At 40.4% G+C, this 20,799-nt stretch overlaps 1 protein-coding gene across 2 annotated transcripts in view; it reads left to right on the plus strand.

Moving 5' to 3' along the window:
• The first annotated feature begins 528 nt into the window (after window positions 1-528).
• NUDT9 (nudix hydrolase 9) overlaps window positions 529-20,799 on the plus strand; it is a 394,594-nt gene continuing 374,323 nt past the window's right edge. The window contains exon 1 of one of the 2 annotated variants that reach the window (XM_044086274.1): window positions 529-672. In XM_044086274.1, the coding sequence (XP_043942209.1) occupies window positions 563-672 (110 nt within the window). In that variant the 5' untranslated portion in view covers window positions 529-562. Of the gene's footprint in view, window positions 673-1,273; window positions 1,571-20,799 lie in introns of those variants that run through there. The other variant, XM_044086275.1, reaches the window with a different exon arrangement.

Below are 20,799 nucleotides of genomic sequence, written 5' to 3' on the forward strand. Positions count from 1 at the left end.
CCTTGGGCCGATAGCGTAGTAGCTATCTATGGATGTATGTACGCAATACACACAAATTACTGCCGGAGTGGGGGTGCAGAACGCAGTGAACGACGACTTCTAACTCTTTCTTAGTGATAAAAGTAAGACGAGACGACATTCATTGCGCTAAGAAACGTCATAGAACAGAGGCGTTAAAGATATGTCTGAAAAAGACAGAATACGTACTTCCCATTTCATAACAATTACACGAACACGAGTTACAGCTGCGGAGAATACAAGCTGTTACAGTAACACGAAACTGAACTCCTACACTCGGTTGTGTGCATAATATTAAAGCTACTTCAAATAATATTACAATCATGTACATTTCGCCAAAGATAAACTGCCAGCTTTTTGTTCCCGTATGACTCAATCGAATAGCTATCACACCTATGCGATCAAAAAGGCAAAAAAACCCCTAAAAAAATACAATGAAGTCTCCAGAGAAGGGCACCACCTCGCCTCTTACCTGACTACACCCAGTACGAGTAACGTCACTTCCTAGTTACCCGTAGCTGGTAGGGAAAGGGAGTATTTTGGAATGATTTTGCGAGTATTGTCGTCTGGTACAGCATCAATTAGTGCCTTACTTGTGTTCAGTGTTAGTCGGATATTCGCTAGTAACTTGGGTTCCTGTTCTGCCATTTTCAGGTAATTGGATCACTAAGCAAAATGAGTTTGGAGACCTAGAATTTCTTTCAGAAGAGGCCAGTGACAGGGAAATGTATATATGAAATGTAATAGTTGGAGGAGGATGTAGGACAGCGCCTTTTCCTGTAAATTACTGTGTTATCTTTAGAAATGCTGTTAATTCATCTAGCAAATAACAGATTTTTGGACCTTGTTTCTTTAATTTAATGCAAATCCATTGTATTATTAACTTTTCTTTTGTTTACTGTTTCGTTGCACTTTTCGGGCAGCAAATCAATTTCTAAACATAAAGATGCGCAGCTTTTAGGTATTGTTTGGAAAGACTTGATCCACAACTTTAGATGTTAGTTTGAAAGACTTATAGGAACGAATGCATTTATATGTTTCTGAGAGAAAATGCATAGTTGAGTGGTTTTGGGTAGTTTGTTGTAAAACCAAGAGCAAGCAACTGTGTGTTAATTTGGTCATTATGGGTTATTGAAACCTGTCTGTTGCAGAAAGGTAAGGCTGGGAGTAGGAGTGGCCATTGTCAACCTTTTCTTTTTGGATCTGACTTGACACTTTGAAGCAGAATCAGTAGTATGTACCGTGATGTATTGTTAATGTTCCCTGCTTTTCTACAGGGTTATAGTAACCTTGTGTAGCGCTGTTGTCTTTCAAGTAACCGAATGTCTGGTTTTAAGATGTTCCTTTATTTTTCTTCTTTTTAAAACGGTTAAGTAACAATTTAATAACTGACAATATATGTCACAGTGGTCCTGTCTGTCTAGCCCCATAAAATAAAATAAAACAACATTTTTTTTACTGAAAGTAGCATTAATTCTGTGGAGAATCGATGTGTTTATTTTTGCTTCCATTTTGATTATCATAACATGGCATATTGAAAGGACTGCTGCAGGTAAGGCTATTTTAATTTAAAACGACAAATGCATTATAGAAAGGAACGGCTCTGCAGCATACCAACAACAGTTAGGTAAGACTGTAGTTTTGGTTTCTCTTTCCTCTAATAAACGTGCAAATGTAAATTTTCCAAGTAATTTGTTAACATTATAATACAGTAAAATCGGAATATACCAAGTATATGGAATGTAGATATTTTCGTAGTGACTAGTTTTAAGAGCCAGTGTAATTTTGAGGCTGGGCCTGGGGTGGTGTGGATAACATAGGCTTTAAAGGACTAGTGATGACAGTGGATCTATACTGTAAATGGAATTTTTCTAAATAGAGCTAGTTTCTGCAGTTGGTAAAGTTGGATTAGATAACTGATGACTGGATAAGCCTGTATTTCCAGACTAGCAGATTTGTGAAATCTGCTCCTTGTTTACCTTACCCCACCCAGTTTTTCGTTTACATAATTCATTTTGTGCTTTGTACATTTAATTTTCAGCGTTGTTTCTTGCTCCCTAAAGAATGCTTTAGGTCACTTGAACCACCCCTCCCAAATTATCTTGTAACATGTAGAAAAACAGTCACTCCTAAGATGGACTGTTATGCTTCTTTGTGTGCACTTGCACATCAGCATTTTTTTTACAGTTATACCAAAGTAATTAAAATGTTTTGAAACTATTAAACATTAAGATTTTTTAATTATTTTTTATGGTGGCTGAGGGGTGCAAGTTGGAGAACTATAAAGCTCCGCAGTTATGCCTTTTCTTAATCCATATCATTGAGATGGTTAGATCATTGCGTCAATTTTTATTTTATTTTTTTTAATTGCACCTTGTGAAGTCAGCTTTGTTTGTGTTGAGGCTGCAGAAGTACCATTGAGGACATTTTTTAATATGGTTAGCTTGAGAAACTTTCCACCTACACATCATGGATTATCTATTCAAGTGCATAATAAATGGTTACAACAGTAAGGGAGTAGTGATTCATATCTGTGTAAGTATGCATAGTTAGTCAGAAATGCAGTTTGGCAGATTGAGGTTGTTGCTTGTGATAGCACCCATTTTTCCACAGGTGCAGAGCCTTAAAGTCAATGCTATTAAGTTGTGGGGGTTACAGAGTGTACAGTGTCTTGCATGGGAGGCATGTACTCTGAACACTATTTCAAACAATGTGTTAGAATGTGCATTCTTAATAATTTTTTTGTTCTCTTACTGTATACTCATCTCATCAGTCAATTGGAAAGTCAGAGTGATACAGAGCCTGTTAAGCTGAGCTAGTGTGGTTACACACTTTTGCACACCAGATGTGCTCATCTGAAGTGTTATGTACTTCTGACCTCAGACAGGCATTCACTTTCCCAAATTCCTGTTGCAAGAGTTGCACTTTAGGTCTACTGATGACACTTTTGCAGTAGCCTCATCCAACAAATCCCCCCACCCCAAACAATGGGCATGCTGGCATTGGACACTCACACCTATTCTTCCCCATCTGGCTTCTGTAGCACCTGATGCAGTCCACTTGCATTTTTAGTGCTTGTGATCATTAATCTAATAGCCAAACAGTAAGTGGTCTGTAGTCGTTCATACTACATACAAAAATTTGGTTTATATATTAACATGACTTCCATAGAAAATGTGCCATGATATTTTTTTTTTTTTACTCTGTTCTGATTGCTTAGGTAAAACTGTGTGTTATGAGACGTGTTTGAAAAAATCCTACAGACAAGTTTATTCTTTTATCAGAATGGTAAATGTTCAGGTTCTGTTGCTATGTTTTAGCTTGTTGCTAGATTTCTTTTTTCTTCTTCTTTCGGCTTTTCCCAGTTAGGGGTCACCACAGTGGATCACCTGTTCGCTCATGATTGACAGTGGAGTTTTACGGTGTCGAGTTGCCAGCTCGGCGCCCAACCATCCATAGCAGGCGCACATGCACGCACTCATGCCTAGAGTGTCCAATCCACCTACAGCATGTCTTTGGGATGTGGGAGGAAACCGGAGCACCCGGAGGAATCCCACATGACCACGGGGAGGACATGCAGACTCTTCACAGAAGGCACCCCAGCCGAGGCTCGAACCAGAGAACCTCTCGCTGTGAGGTGACACTGCTATGTCTGTTATTTAGGAACTTGGAGGATATTGGTCATTGGTCAGCTCCCACTGACCAGTTAGTGTAAGTATTAGTTCATTTCAGTGGAAACAGCAGAGAGCATACCTCTACTGTTAAAAAGAAAATCCAAGTCTATTAGATTTTTATTCGCATCCCTCCACTCATACGGGCACTAAGCTGGAGCCCCTTCCCACCCCATATCCTAACCCCTTTTGGGAGAGAGACTGCAAATGCATGAAATTCGTTGTTCTTTGGCTGCCACTTAGTACACATTGGATGAGGCTGCAGAACACTGTAAATGATTCCTGTCTTGTAGACCTAAGTTTGACCATGCAAAGTGAACTGTTTTTTATTTAGTATATATTTTCCTTAATTTTAACTGTGTTTAATGTGTACTTGTTTGAATTATTTCTTTTTTTTTTCTTTTAAATTGTTTTGTGCTTTGCAGTATATTAAAGGTAAGTTGAAACTCCTGACTTCTACCTGGTTACTCTCTTTTTTTTTTAATTCCTCCAGGTGTTTAGGATTTCTATTTCCATGACAGGAATGAACCCTATTCCTGAGTCATGGTACAGTTAAATTTCATTAAATCAGTATTGCTTCATTCTTTGATATTTGTCAGGAGTACTGTTCTCAACACCTGTATTGTATCCAGAATTGCTGGGTTCAAGGCTTAAATTCAACACAGTAGTCATTGATTTTTGTATTATCACAAATGTGCAATGCTGAGGTTCTGCATTCTAACATTGAAATTATACCATATCATGAAAAATTCTCCATCCCCCATAATACAGTAGTCTGAGAGTTGGGTCTATGAAATGCAGAAGTTTGGGGAGCACAGCATGACTTGCCCCCCCCCCCCATCAGAAATGCTTTTTTTATCCTTTTTTTTTCTTGTGTTTCAATGTACGTAGTTTACAGGAATTGTGATCTTTTATGAAGATACTTGAGAGTTCTGAGCACAGAAGACTTGCAGTTGGAGCTGGTTGTGGTTGTTCCCAAGGTTTTAAAAAAGGAGTTGGAAAATTTCTAGACCTGTGAGCTTTACTTCATTTCTCTGCAGTACCTTCTGTATTGGCTTGCATGGTTCATGAAGGCTTTTGATCTGCTGCGTCCCATAGAGTATGATTTCATGAAAAGGAGATTGTGTTGGATCAGGGATTATGATTGAAGTACAGCTATGGTAGATTTGTGTTCCAGTGGAAGCTTTGTGCTTAGATTTTAACAGTTTTTTTTTTTGGTGCTCAATAATCCCCCTTCCTCTTAGATATGTCCAAGGTATTTAACCTTAAGCTTGTCTGTCTTGCTGTTAGAGGCATTAACAATTAACCTGTCTTGATTTAAGGCATCTAATGAGCTTGAACCTTAACCAGATTAGAGTCCCAGTCCTCATAGAGGATGATAATCTCATCCAAGTATGTAGCAGCATACTGGCCTTGGGATTTTAGGACTTGGTCCATTGGTCGGTGAAAGACTGCATAAGCACCATGAAACATAAAACGGAGAATGTTAACACTGAAATACTCCCTCGGATATTGAAAACACTGTTGTTCGTCTTCAGAATGTACTACTACTTCTATAAAGTGGAAATTCTTTACATGGAAACTTATACACAAAATTTTCATAACCTCGCATAGAATAGAATTTAATGTATAAGAAAAAAAATAACACTGAGATGTAAAACAAATACTAAAGTGGATTGGCAACATATGTTTTTTGATTGTGAAGTAATTAAACCATTCTGGGACAACATTAATGTTTTTTCTACAGGCTTCATTTAATGATTTAGATAAAGTGAATGTATCTTATTCAACACACCAATACCTGATTGTTTAACGAGAGTAAACTACCCACGTCTGTGGAGCATCCAGCAATTGCAAGGAGAATAATCACAAAGAACTAGAAGAATGTTTAACGAGAGTAAACTACCCACTTCTGTGGAGCATCCAGCAATTGCAAGGAGAATAATCACAAAGAACTGGAAGAATGAACAAACTCCAACGATGACTGAATTCATAAATATTGCAACCGATGTTTGTCGTTGTGAACCCTTAATCAAGATGAGAGCAACTAGAATTACCGCATCTTACAACATTTGGATGAAGCTCAAGGAACCGCTAAATAAAAGTCACAATTCTGTTAGCAGCAAGAACTTTATTATTTTTTTTATACATCAAGAATTATTAGAATATAAATTATATAGTAGATGCATTTATAAATAGTTCTTTCTGTTTAACTTTATCTTGTTTAAATATTTTTTTTGTTAAAATTTATTTATCTGTTATTAACAAAATATTTTAACAAAAAATGAAAACTTTTTTAGCGTCAGTTGCTAGGGGAATTTACAGGGTTATGGGTAAGTACTAGGCAGTCATTCTACAGACAATTTCAAGCTTGGCCAAAAAAACCCTATTCATAATGTCCATCTGTCCTCAAGGAGGGCAAGACAAGATAGACCTGGTGAGAATTTGTGGCTGCCCACCCATTTGTTTAGGTTTGCCTTGAAGGTAACACTGATGCTATTCTGCTTGACATATATTTAAAGTTTGTTCCAGAGGTGAGGGAAACATTGGGATAGGAATCTGTCATGCCAACATGTTTTATCTATCTGCTGATGAAGGTTTTTGTTTCTTTAACCAACCATTTGATATACCATTAGTTCTCAAAGGAATAGGAGTGCAATAGGGTTGGATCTTTTAATGGCACAAAAAGCTTGATATAGATCTCCATGGAGTAGTCTATAAGAGACTGAATACAGAGAAAAAGCTGCCAGTCTCCCCTGATAACTAAGGTTTATGGGGTCTGTGATTATTTTTAGTTGTGAATCTCTGAGGTCGCTCAAGTTGTGTAATACGTTTTGGATAAGTGCATGACAAAAACTGCATTATATTCAATAATGGGTCTGATAAGATATGAATAAAGGGGAATTGAGACTTTTTGGATCTAGTGGAGATGCCTTTAGAAACTAGATGGGTCAGATAGGCTTAACAAACTATTGGGGAGACATGATGGTGAAATGATAAATTATTATTAACGAGTACATAGATCCCGTACAACAGTTTCTGTAAGGTAACTGGCAGTGAGGTTTAGTATATTTAGGAGTGTTGTCTCCCCAAACTTTCCATGAGTACAACTTTCCTAGGCATTGGGTAACTGTCTGATTTTGAGATGCTGTTCAGCTTCCTAAATCATTTAAAAAACCCTGAGGTTTCAAGTCTGGTTTAAGTACTTATACTGGTAGGGGTTACACTCACTGTTGACTCTTCTGTTACTCTCATGTAAAGCTTCTTATATTGTCTATCCTTGTAACTCTGTTATTTTGTAAGATTTTAAGTTACCCATATCTCCTGGACTAATTTGAATGTGGTATTGAATCAGTTTTGCTGTGCCAGGCAGCTCTGGGAACACTTTTTTGAAACTTTTTTTTCCTCCTGTTGCTTAGTTATTGTATAATTTACTTGAACTGCTGGTATAGAGGTCAGTTTTCTTTCTTCATCATAGTTTGTAGTCCCTGCTACTAAATTAACTGCATAAGTTTTGATGTCCTTCCTGGCTTCAGAATGTTTATATAATCTGTTTTTAACTTCTCTTACCAGTTTGCCTAACTGTAATTTTTCTGTTAAAATAAATGGCAATTGCCATTTATTTTTCTTACTGAGGAGGCCAAAACTAACACTTGGCCTCCAGTTTTAAATTCCCTAGTCCTTACCTTTCTGCGATATATCCCTTGTTGTGTAGCTCGGGCACTTTCTGTGAGTTGTGGTCTATGGGCATCACCACTTTCAAACTTTCTTGCAAGTTGGTGTAGTGCTCTGTGACACTTTGTTGTTTGCTGTTCTTCCCAAGTTTCTTGAGCAATATCTAACCGCCCACGAGGGTGACTAACATATATAATAAATCAAAAGAACTGAACCCTGGTAGGTTGTGTCATTTCTCTAATGGCAGACTGGGAGATATGGTATTAATTGGTCCCATTTTGCTGTCTTCATTTAACTATTTTTCAGCATGGAATTTAATATTCATTTAAAACCCTCTGTTAATCTTAACTGTCTGGGCACAGTACGTTGAGGTTTTTAATTGGTTGACCTTTGGCACGGTTGATGCATTGTTGTGGACATAAATGGAATTCCCTGGTCTGAGAGTATTTCCTTTGGTGTCCCTGCTGTAGAAAATGATAAGATTAGCTCACTAGCTGTAACTTTATCATTATCCTTATGTATTGGAGTAGTGCCCGGGTACTTGGCTGTGTTATCCAAAGTAGCTAAATTTATTGAAACCCATTGATTTTTACTAATGGCTCAAAAGTCTCTATAGCAATACAGTCAAATGACACCTCTGTGACAGGCATTGGAATAGAAAGGTTATTAATTCCTGAGTGTGAGACTGTCACCTGGCATTCAGGGCATCTAGTGCATTTCAACTTCTTTCATTATTCCTGGCCAGTAAAATCATGCTAGGATCTTTGCGTTAGTCTTATTGATTCTTAAGGATTCCCTGTACAAGGCTGTGTACTAATCTTGACACTATATTCCTGGGAGACCTGTGTACCAGTAGTTATTGTACTACTTTCTCTCTCTATCCTTGTTTATTCTGTACAACAAGTAATGCTGTAACTCAGAGTATGGCTGAGAAGTGGCTACATTTTACTCAATTTCTTCCCCTACAACTCTAGCTATATTTTCTTTTCCCTGTTCAGGGTCATACTTCCATTGGGCCTTTTTAAAATTTAAGTGGCTTACATGAAGGTTAGTCAACTTTGGGATTTCCTGAAAGTCAGCTTGTAGAGAGTTGTAAGGTGTTGATTGACATCCCAGTGCTTGTATTAGTGGAAGAGGAGGCAATGTCGTCTTCTCCTGGAAAAGACAACTTACACTGGTATTCTTCCAGTTGCCATCTGTTTTATTCACTTTTTTGTTATTCCTGTCTTCTTTTATTTAGTGTTCCTTTATTTTGGTTCAATAGGAATACTATTAGGGCTGTATTCTTAGTAATTTTGTCTCACAATATACACTACTCCTTTCTTTACTTCTATATGTAGCTCATAATCTGCCTCAGAGTGACTGAGTATCATGTCTTTTTCTCTTCTCTGGATTACTCTGTCTTTATCTTTCTGTCTCTCAAGGATTTATCTGTAATTTTACCTTTTTCCCCCATACGTACAGTTTACTATTACTTAAAAAGTATCAGTTCATTTTCCTTGTGCTGGTGGTGTCGTGTGATAATGCTGCGACCATGGCCAAAACAACTTGAGTTTAAATGGGAGCTCAAGCTGTTGATGGCACAGACAGGGAGGATAGGTGTGCCCATCCTTGGGGCTCAAAGGGACAAGAAACACTTTCATTGTTAAATTGTTTAGTAGAGACCAGGGAATGATCCACATGGTGTTACTTGAGGATGAGTGAGGCAGCCGGCTGATGGCAGCAGCTTGTAGAAGAGAGGGGGTGTTTTAGCGAATGCTCTAATTATCGAAAATCCTGGACTTCGTGAGATTGCGGTACAGTTAAGATCGGAATATTTGCCCTTTCCTCACTGTAGTGCAATCTTGGAGTTGGTATATATATTTAGCAGGGGGTGTGGGGGGCGCAGCCCTCCACAACAGCGAGTTTGAGGTCCAGGATTTTCGATTATTAGAGCGTTCGCTAAGATAAACGTTGGTTTATCTAATATAAACCCATTTTAGCACTGACGCAAATTGCACCCTTCACTCTTGGATGTTGCTCCGTGTGTGCAGGCAGTGAGGAGTAAAATAGGCAAAAACACTTTCTTGGCAACACTGTGTTTCAGTGGGATACATGAATCTCCTCGCAGGCCCTGAAGGTTGGTCAAACAAGTCCAGGAAAGGTAGGAATGTTGAGTAAACCTGACAATTGAAGCAAAACATTGGGAACACCTGATGCAGGGGAGACAAAAAACGAGCTCTCAAAAAGTATTCACTTTTGAGATTTCTGTCTTAATGCTGACAGAAATGGGTTTAGAAGTCCAACCATATACTGTTTCTTCGGGTTTTTTTCTAAATGGTGTATGTTCTTTTCTCTGTGTCCTTAGCCAGATTGTTTGTACCATTAGGGTTTCTAGCAGTGTGCCCTGATAACTGGTGGATTCATACACTCTGAATGTGTCTGGTGATTGCCTACTCTACACACTTTTTCCAAGTTATAAATGTATATCTGTAGGTTTATGTACTTGGTTCTCCAGCATTCTGACAGGGTGGCTTATCAAAAGGACTGTCACCTTCTCACTGCTCCTACAAATCTTTAAAGTGGAGAAACCATTTTTCTATTGGGTTATGTGGTAAATTAGGTACTGTAGCAACTGGACAAACTACCTTCCCAAATACTGTCTGTATTCACATCTGAATTGTGAGGTATTGTTTCTTATCTCCATAAAAAGAAAATACTTCAGCAGCTTTGTTAAGGATTTTCTTCCTACTTACATGCTACCTCTTTATCAACATGTCATGTTGCCTCAGTCTAGCTGTTCTTGAAGATGTATCCACTTGAGTTAATTAACTGCTATCAACATCTTTGAAGTAGCATAGTAACATAATGCAGTCTTAATCATTCTATCCAATAACTTGACATTCCATAGACATAACTTCATTTCTGGTATAATGTTCAAAGATCATAATTTTCGTAGGTGTAATAGTGCACCATTACTAGCACAAAATCTGGCAATATGACTATATTTTTTGTGTTTCATAGAAGTGTTTAAGACTGTAACTTAGCAAAGTTGTATTTAATATTTGATTAGATACATAGATAAGTTCAGTTAGCCAATAATGTGTGCGTCTGTGTGTTTTACTGTTTTCTTAATGACTGACAGTCAAGGATTTAAAAAGTGCATATATAGTTCAGGGGCAGCTCACTTAGATGCTCCATGTCAAGCCTTTGCTTCTTTTAGTGCTCGAGCGTTATAAACCAGACATGAAAAACTAATTGTCAAGGAACTCTTTCCTTCCCAGACAATATCTACTGCCCCTGCTTCTTTTTAATACACTTCATCTCCCAGAACCAAGGACAAGAAATCTAGGGAGAAACTAGATGCAGACACGTTTAAGAAAAAAACCTAAGGAAAAGCCAAAGATAATAGGGAACTTTGAAAAGTCCTGTAAGAGATCTCTGGATCTTTCCCTGTCTCTGGACTTGGATCCAAAAGTACCTAGGCAGTCAGAGCAGATAGTCTGTCGGTGCAGAATGTCTCCAGCTCGGCCTGGTTCTCACCAGAATTGGTCAGACCCAGACTTTATTCTCAGATACTTCAGATGAAGTGCTACTCCAGACCACTGTTGGTGGCATAGTCATCCTGGTCTTCAAGGAATTTGACTAAACAAGACATCAATGAAAAAATTTCTCGGGATGCAGATACAGTTTGGGGTTCTCTCTCTACTGTCCTCTAGAAATGTACAAAGTTCTATTCCATGTACTCCTCCTTCATGCTCTTTTTTCCGGTATTGGTTTACTTGTCAGCACATGTAGCTTCGGGCCCGATCTGCCCTGAAGCATGTTTGTCAGGCCTGATAGTTAGGTAACTTTGAGACTGACTGACTGGTTCCCTTCTTCTTTCAGGTCTGACTTGTTCGGATCTAGCAGAGTCTCGGAGCCAAAACTTCAGTGTCGAGGCTCAGGGGTGCGTGGTTCAACCCCAGTATTATCAGAGCCATCTCTTCCTGTTGGTACTTTGGCACTAGATACCTTGGTACTGAGATCAGCCTTGGGGTCAACACCTATCATTTCTGAGATTTCCAATTTGTCTGAGGTCAGGAGGTAACCTACAGAGCCAGTGGCTTCTTTGGACTCTGAGGCTTTCCATCAGATACTGTTGATGCCAAGGGAAAAAGCATTCTCCTCAATTGAAACCCTAGCTTGGATCATCTTCTGTGTCTCATCCTTCTGTCAGACAGGGACAGTAGGTCCTACAGGCTTCCCAGATTTTATGATATGTTTGCTCCCAGTCAGACTCTGAACCCTCTGATATTCCCCCTCAGATGGTTCATAGAAAACTGACGTGGAAATGTAAGCACTTAAGACTGTTTACCTGAGTCTGTCATAGAAGGCATGGATTTGTATAAGGGTGAAGGCTCCGCAAGATTCCCCCTCTGAGGATGTTACATTTGGCGAGATTCTGGAATTGATGAGACAGAGAAGGGGATGGCCCACAGTTAGCTCTTCTCCTGATGAGTCTGTATTCCTGGAAGCCTTTGGGTCCAGCATATCTCCTTCCTTGGTGGTACCATCCTTTGATCTACTCATTGATTTTTATGGCACAATAGGCATGGAAAGACCCTGACATGGTGGAGCCTATCCCAAAGAAGCTAGACAAAATTCTCTTTACCCCTGCAGACAGGATGCTAGAGTCTTCCAGTAGATGCGATGGTTGTAGCAGTGGCCACAAAAAGGGCACTTTTTCTGAAGAGAGTTCCTTTGTCTACCCCCCTAATAAAGAGTCTAGGGCAATGGAATGCTTTGGGAAATGAATTTACCACTTCAGTGGCCTTTGCTCTCAGAGAGCTGAATTATCTAGCTGACGTCACCAGGTTTCAGAGAGATTTGATGAAGGAAACTTTCAAGTCTGTCTTGGGGGTATTACCAGCAGATGTCCAGAAGACAATGGATTCCCAGCTATCTCCACCCTCCAATCTTCATCCAGTATAGCTTATGTGACTGCTCTCGAACTCACCTGATGGTACAGGTGGGGCTGCAAACACCAGCATTCCCATTCGCTGACATGTCAGTATGTATCTCTGCAACTTTGCGGAAAGCATCAGGACATCCTTCATTAACACTGCCTTTGAGGGATCCACTCTCTCTTCAGGCCCAAAAAGTCAAGAAATGCTTACTAGGAGTCAGCAGAACGGCAAGACTCTCTCTCCAGTAGACATCTGTTTCTCCATGCCCCAGAGCTCCTACTCTAGGAATCGGCAAGCTGAAAAGGGGATGTGGTACAGGAAATCAAAGTCCTTATCAGGACACTCCTGGAGATGGACATCCTTGTGGCAGATGAGGAGGAGGTAACAATAATGGATGTTGCCCTAGGGGTAGGGGTGGACTGCCGAATCAGGACTTTCATGGACCATTCTCTGAAAAACCCTTGGAGTGTCCCTGAAGGGTTGCCTGACTGCTGTACTCTGGAGGCAGTTGGGGGATGCTTATCTTTGCACCTACAAGCCTAACAAAACATAACAGATCCATGGGTGCTAAATATTATCTCCAGAGGTTTTGTACCATTTTCCCTTTCCCCTTTCCCCTGTCAAATGGAAGAGAGTTCCCCGACATCCTACCCAGTCAACAGGAACTTGCAGCAGCAAAGATTTCCAAGCTGCTTGAAAAAAAAATGTCCAAATGGTCCCTACAGACCAAATAGAAGCCGGAGTCCCTGATCGTTTTAGTACCCAGGAAAATGGGGGACTTCAAGCCCATTTGAGATCCTAGTCATTTGAATCGGTATGTCAAACAGACAAAATTCCAGATGGTCATGCTACAGACCATTTTTGCCTGTACTGAGACAGGACAATTGGATGGGCTCAGTAGACAAGGATTTATATTATTATGTGAAGATAGAGAAGCATTCAAGGAGGTTTCTCCCTTTCCATCTGGGAGCCAACCTTAATAGTTCAGAGCTCTGCCATTTGGACTCACCACAGCCCCTCGAGTGTTCAGCAAAGTCATGGCAGTGATAGCAGCAGACTTGTGCCTACTGGGCATCCATGTTTTCATATATCTCGACGAGTGGGTTCTCAAAGCTACAACTGACAGTGTTTGTTTTATTGCACCACTGGGGTCTATTGCAGGTGCTAGGGATCACTGTCAACACCTGAAAGAGCTAGCTTATGCCTTTTCAACAGATACAATTTATTGGATGCCACTTGGACACAGCCATACAGATCGTCTTCCAATGTCCAGGGTTTTGTGTCTTCATCTCACTGCTACACAAGTTCTTCACCACCCCTGTCTTTGTCTTTCCAGCAAGATTAGTCCTTTGATTACGGAGTCTTATGGCATACACAGCCCTCATGATTCTGCATGCCAGTTTATGTGGGTTCTCCAGTGGACTTTAGCAGTTAAATGGTCTCTGAATCCATCCACTCTACTCCAAAATAAAACTAACTCAGAACTGCGGACCGCATTTATCTTTGTAGATAACATCTCCTTCAGTGAGAAAAGTATGACTGTTCCAAACAAGTTCCCCAGTGACCGTTGTGACAACAGACACTTCCTTTTTGAGTGGCATGGGGGGCATTTTGAAAGGAATAAGGTGTATGGCAAATGGTCACATATAGAGGTCAGTCTTTACATCAGTGCGCTAGAGATGAGGGTAGTCACGGTCTCCCCAGAGGTGTGATTCAGGTATGGCCAGGCAACATGCCAGTAGTATGGTACAGCAACAATCTGGGAGGAACCTGTTCTTACTCGTTGTGCAGCAAAGCCATGAGAGTCTGGCGATGGGCAATGTCTTCACACTTTTTTTTTTTTTTTTTTTTTTTATTTATTTTTTTTTTTAGCAATGTGTATCCTGTGGTCTTCCAGTGTTCTAGTGAGCAAACTGAGCGGATCAATCCTGATGCCTCACAAGTGATCCCTCAGTCCAACAGTGACAGATTTGATCTTCAGTCACTAGGGTCAGCCTCACTGCAATCTTTTTGCATCTCATCTAAATCACAAGTGCAGCAGTTACTTTGCCCTGATCCCTCCACAAGGACTGTTACTGATGGATGCTATGATCCACAGGTGGCCCCTGGATCTCCTTTGCCCCATCACCTTGCCTGTAATGAACAGTTTTATACAGAAAGCAAGAATGTGCAAGGTCAGAGTGATCCTCATTGCCCCTTTCTGGCCTAGGCAGACATGCTTTCTATTCCTGTAGATTCTTCTTGAGCATACTCCCTAGAAACTGGATAAGTATCCAGATCTCTTGTCTCAGCTGTCCAGGCTAACTATCCCAGATCTAAAATGTATGAAATAAACCACTTGGTTCCTCCAATTTTAACATTAGCCAGAGATGCCAGGCTTTCCCCTTTTGTTCAGATCTTATCAGCCTCTCCAAAATGTGCTACCACCAAGGTGTACTGCATCAAATGTAAAAAAAAAAAAAAAAAATCTGTTTGGGCATCATCCAAATGCCTAGACCCATTTTCATCTCCTATCTCCTCCATTTTACTGAACTTTTTCACAGTGGGTCTAGCTACTCAACTGTCAAGGTACAGTTGGCAGCCATCTCTATTTTTTTACATGGGCCGGAACAACTTTTTTATAGCTTTTTGAAGACTTCCAAAGCCTTTTTAAAGGGAGTTTTCCTACTTTGGCCCCAGTCAGAGATCCTGCCCTTCCTTTGGACATTGCTATCATATTGCAAGCACTGACTCTGTCATCATTTCAGCCAGCAGCATCAGTGGATTTGAAATTTCTGTCTTGGAAAACTATTTTTCTGGTGGCTGTCTCTTCAGCTAAACAGATACCAGAGATGCAAGCACCATCCTGCAGTCCTCCTTACTTGGTTTTTCATAAGGATATGGTCTTATTGAGAACTAATGTTTTGTTTCTTTCTTTCCTAAGATGGCATCTAAAGTTAATCTCAATGAGGAATTAAATCTACCAGTCTTTCCTCAATTTTCTAATAAATGTGAACACATGCTTCATTTACTGAACATCCATCACCAGTTCAGGTTCTGTCTTCACAGAATTAAGCCTTTCAGGAAGTCTGATCAATTTTTTGTGGCATTCTCCAAACAAAAATTGGACAAAGCAGTCACAAAGGTAACTTGGTCTAAATAGTTACCAGATCGTATTGCATTTGTGTACAATAAAAAGGGTTTATCCTTACAGTCCAAGCCTAAAGGTCATTCCTTAAGGGCTGTGGCCAAGTCTGCAGCCTTTGCCAGCAGACTTCCTATTGATATCTGTGCAGCTGCTGTTTGGTTAACAGTTTATATATTTGTGTCCCATTATAAACTGGATGGACAGTCTAAGATCTCATTCATCCTTTGGCTCTACCAGTCTTAGGAATACCCTTCCTTGATACTTTCCAGGAACATATGCTTGGGAATCTGTCTCACAGTTGAATCAGATGAAAATAGAAACATTTGGATACAAAAGTTATGTACTTACCATAACGATAGATCCATGTTGTCTGATTTTTGTGTGATTAACATGCCTCCCACTAAATTGTCACTAATGAAACTGAAGACTGGTCAACTTTTGCATTTCTTGTCAGTAAGCAGTCACCACTGCCAGTGCTCTATAACCATGTCATGGCATATTTCGTATCACTTGGAAGTTAGTCAGAATAAGACCCTTTTTATTAGAGTAAGGTTCTTGATGGTACTTTGATATATGTTATGCATTGGGGGCAAAACTTGATCTGAGGTGGGAGTGTGGAGACCTGAGACTGATGGATTTGGAAGGAAGTTAGAGCCATGGAACCAAAAAGCTTCAAGATCGGTGCTGAGTTCAAATCTAATCGAATCCAACAACCCACAGTTGAACAGGACAAATATCAAACGTGGATCTGTTCTTGTGGATCTGTTATTTTGGCAAGTACATAACTTTTGTTTATATGCCCTAAGTGATGTAAATGCAGTCTTTCTGATTTGTTATTTAAAAAAAAAAGTCTAGCTATGAAACCTTTTGAGCTTATGTCTCTGAGGTAATCCAAGCTCTGACATTTAATGCTTTTTAAGTTTTTGTAGCCCTGATACTTGAAACTCTCCATATGAAAGCTTTAAGGAATTCTCTGGTCTGTGACCTTGAAATGATCCTGGCAGAGTCCCATCTTTTCTGGTAGATGTACCACTCAAAGATGGCAAAATGCACCTCAAGCTCCTCCTCCCTGGTTAGTTGTTTTAACAATGAAACTGTCCTTAGTATAGCCATCTATTTGGACACTGCCTCCATCCCTTTGGATGCCACAGTTATGCTCTGCAGTAATTGTTTTAGATTTGTCATCCTGGCAAAAGGACCAGTGGTGAAAAAAAAATTCTAGCATACAGCACAGGACTCTGTCATTTTGGGAAAATGTGTACTCAAATGGGTGGCTCCTTTATGTTGGCAGAGAGAAGTATATGGTTAGGAAACTAGCTTAAAAATTGTACCAAAAGTGTCGGCTGCAATCCACCAGTGTAGAGCATTAATGGCATCAGAGATGCTAATCTTGGAAAACAGCATATTTATTATACAGAACTTAAAAATAAAAGTTCCTCTCAAACAAGTGGCTAACAATTTCACAATCCATACCTTCAGAACTGGTCTATGCTACTGGATTACAGTCAGAGCTGTATCATGCTCAAATGGGGCCCTAGGCAGGGTAATGGACCAGCCCTCCCCAGCCCTTCCAGTGTCCCATTAACACAAACACAGCTCAAACCTGTCAGTGTGCATACTGTTTTCTTCTTAACTCTTACAGTTATTACATAGATTTAATGTAAAAATGATATTTTATTGCACAAACATTGATGGCTATTTGCTAAACAAAACAGTTTTACATTGAAAACAGACTTGGCATGAGCAACAGTTAACTTCTCTTCCCTTGAAACTCGCATGCATTGAAATGCACTGAAACTCACATTGGGTAATGTTTAGGCAGTCAGTCTGAATCCTGTTAAATGCCTAGACTAATAACCTGAAAGAATGAAACTGTTCACCTTGTGTATATAAGATGAAGACCTTAACCATTATGCTAAACCCACCACCATTGACAATGCACTGACATTTGCATTCATTGAAAATGCATCTGGTCCATAACAGATTGTGTACCTTCTTCCCCTGGCTGTTCTAATCATGGGCCCCCCAGCACAGATTGTTAGGACCATGCGTAAATGCATGTGTTCTTTGATTCACCTTCCTGATTTGCTTTATATTTGTTATGCAATACAACAACATTAGTTAGTGTGCCTTAAATTTGTTATTTTGAACATTTTTTTTTCTATTAAGCAGTGAAACAAAATGTATGACCCAGTAATGACAAAAAGTACTCATTTCAGCCATAAAAGGCCACTCATACTGCTGCTGATGTTCTTCGTGTTTCACTGTTGCAGTCATTACATTTAGGTAATCTGCTGGCAGGTTGCCTCCAGTCAGCCTGAATTCCAAAGTCTTGGATCCTGCGTCGGTTGCTGTCTCCTCTTCCATGACGTCATGTCGTCAGGGGTATAAAACAAGCAGCCAACGCCATTTTCTTTAGTCTTTCTTGCCGCACGGTGCTTGAAGCAGAAGCATTTTGCAAGTGCCGGTCGACCGACTCCTGAAATATTCGAGTTTGAGTTTCAGAACCGAAGTCTTCACTAAAGCTAAGTACCCCGTTGAGGAAACTTTTTTTTTTTTCTTGCTCCATACCAATGTCAGAAAAAGTTACTATTTGTATTACTTGTGGGAAGCAAATACCGCATAAGGATTTCCATTTATACTGTATTCCTTGCCTAGGCCCTGATCACAACGTGCCTGGCTGTCGGTTTTGTGCTAGATTTAACTAACTCACTATTAAGCATCGGTATAGTTTTGTCTCAAAGTATTTTGGAAACAGATTTCACTATCCAGAAATGTCGTCGGATGGCAATCCGACTACCGGAGTACATAAAAAATGCAAAGAAAAGGACAAGAGAGAGAGAGAGACAGCCGAGGTCCAATACCGATGACGAAGCTTCTCCTAAGCCAGTCGCCGGTTCGCCGTTACTCAGGCGCTTTCGCAGCCCCTGATACCTGCTACTTTCGAGTCACAGGCCCCTACCGGCACCCATGTGGAGTCCAGCATGCCACGAGATACTCAAAGTATTGGACCAGAGCTGCTGAGCAAGCACTGGCTTCTGAGGGTGTATTCAGGCCTCAACATTTTTATATCAAACCAATGACAGCTGCAAAGCCAAAGACAAAACAACTTCAAAAACTAAAAAACCGATGCATGAGCCACATGCACAGGCCTCTATGCCTAAAAAACAGATGATCAAAATGACTGAAGACCTTATTACTTTGATCAGGGGTTCCCATCCCCCACCAGATAAGAGGGCTAGGCAAGACACTGATTATGAATCTTCAGATCAGGTTTCTATTTCTTCTGATTCCTCTTCTGATCAGGAATTTATCTATACCTCCCTATGAGGATTCTGATGCAGAGGAGTCCGTACCATCTGCATCCCCTCCTGCGGATTATTCATTTGGAGAAACCTTGCGTACTTTGAGGGAGCATTTTCACCGGGAGAGTCAAGATTTCTCAGAATCAAAAAAGAGGTTTGGGGATTTCCTTCTCTCTCAGCACAGGCCTTTAGCCATACCCCCTGTTTTAGACATTGTAGATGATGTGTTTTTGGAGTCAAGCTTGACCCCTGACTCCTTACCTCCGGCTCCCAGCAAGCCTGACAGGTATTACAGGGTCCCTGACTCGCACAAAGTTTTTTTTAGAAACCCTGCTGCTGATCTTGAAACTATTTTTCACAGGGTCCAAAGGGAGTTAAGGCCTCAACAGCAAAAAATCTTACCCCCTCTGATAGAGATTCAAGGGGACTGGATAGATGGGGAAAAGGGGTTTATACATCTGCAACCTTGGCAATTAGGGCCTTAAACTGCCAGTGTCATATGCTCTGTTATGGGATTGCTGAAACAGAAAACGATGTTGATTTCTGAATGTGTAGAAAATAAAGAATTGCAGGAATTATTGCATGCGGCTGAACACGTTGGAAAGCATACTTTGCAATGTGGTTTTGATTCTTTAGAGGCCTCCTACAGGGCCACAGTTACTGGATCTGTGATTAGGAGGCATGCCTGGCTAAAAGAACAAAATTTGCCTGATCATGTTAAAGCTAAATTACTAGATGCACCTTTACAACATGATACTCTGTTTGGTATTAAGGCAGAAGAGGTTTTAAAGAAAATGTTAGACAAAAGCTAAGTCTATGCAAACTGTAAAAGACTTCTTGTAAGTGCAGCCACCAAGATTCAGTAGACACTGGCCTACAAGAAATTGGTCCTTTCCTGTGTCAGACAGAGCTCAAAGGGGCAAATCCAGACACCCTAAGGGTTCCAGATACCAGGCACAAGATTCATACAGGTCAAAGCAATGGGGCGCTTCTACCTCCAAATCTGGAGGAGATAAAGCGCAAACCTACAGTAAGCAGTCCCAATGACTTCCCTCTGCCTTCACCAATCACTTATCTTTTGGCAGTACCCTTAGGGGGAAAATTAGCATTTTTTGCTCAAAATTGGCAGTTAATAACCCAGGACAAGTGGGTGCTAAACATAGTATCACAGGGATATAGATTCCATTTCCATACTCTGTGAATGGCAAACGGTTGGCCAGATCTGCCAAAAAATTAATGGGCAGAGGCATAGAAGCAGGTTACGTCCCTCATGGGTATGGGGGCCATTCAGCCAGTACCAGAACAGGAAAAAGGACAAGGTTTTTACTCGAGACTGTTCTTGGTACCCAGAAAGGACAAGGCCTTGTGGCCAATACTGGATTTATCGATTTTTGAACACATACCTGGACATTTCAAAATTCAAAATGCTGACTTTGCAGCAGCTACTGCCCATGCTGGGGAAGAATGCATGACTAGTGACATTAGACCTAAAAGAGGCATACCTGCATGTCCCAATAAGGCAATCGTGCAGAAGATATCTCAGATTCAAGGCTGGTGTAATACACTACCAATTCTTTGCACTGCCCTTTGGCTTATCTACAGCTCCCAGTGTCTTTACAAAGTGCCTGGCACCAGTAATTGCATTTTAAGTATTCAAATATATCTTAACTTGGACGACTGTCTCATTCACGCAGAGAACAAGGACATTCTTCTTCAACACCTGGCGTTTGTGAAAAGGCTTCTAACATGCCTAGGGTACACAATAAATGAAAAGAAATCACAACCGGTACCCTCTCAAAAGATAACATTCCTGGGTGCAAGCTTGAATACAACTGCCCAGATGGCTTACCTCACACCAGACAAGCAAAGGCAACTGACTACTTACTTCAAACTGATGGCAACAAAAACCCAGTTATCTGCAAGACAAATTCTGCAGGCTTTGGGCTTCATGGCATCCTGCATCCTACTGATTCCATATGCAGGACTGCATATGAGGAAACTTCAGTGGTGCCTAAAATGTTTATGGAGTCAACATTGTCACAGTTTAGAAACGATGATTCCTCTCATTCCCTGCC

Source organism: Protopterus annectens, chromosome 10.part0, assembly GCF_019279795.1.
Source record: "Protopterus annectens isolate FY-2018-M chromosome 10.part0, PAN1.0, whole genome shotgun sequence".
Lineage (NCBI taxonomy): Eukaryota > Metazoa > Chordata > Ceratodontiformes > Protopteridae > Protopterus > Protopterus annectens.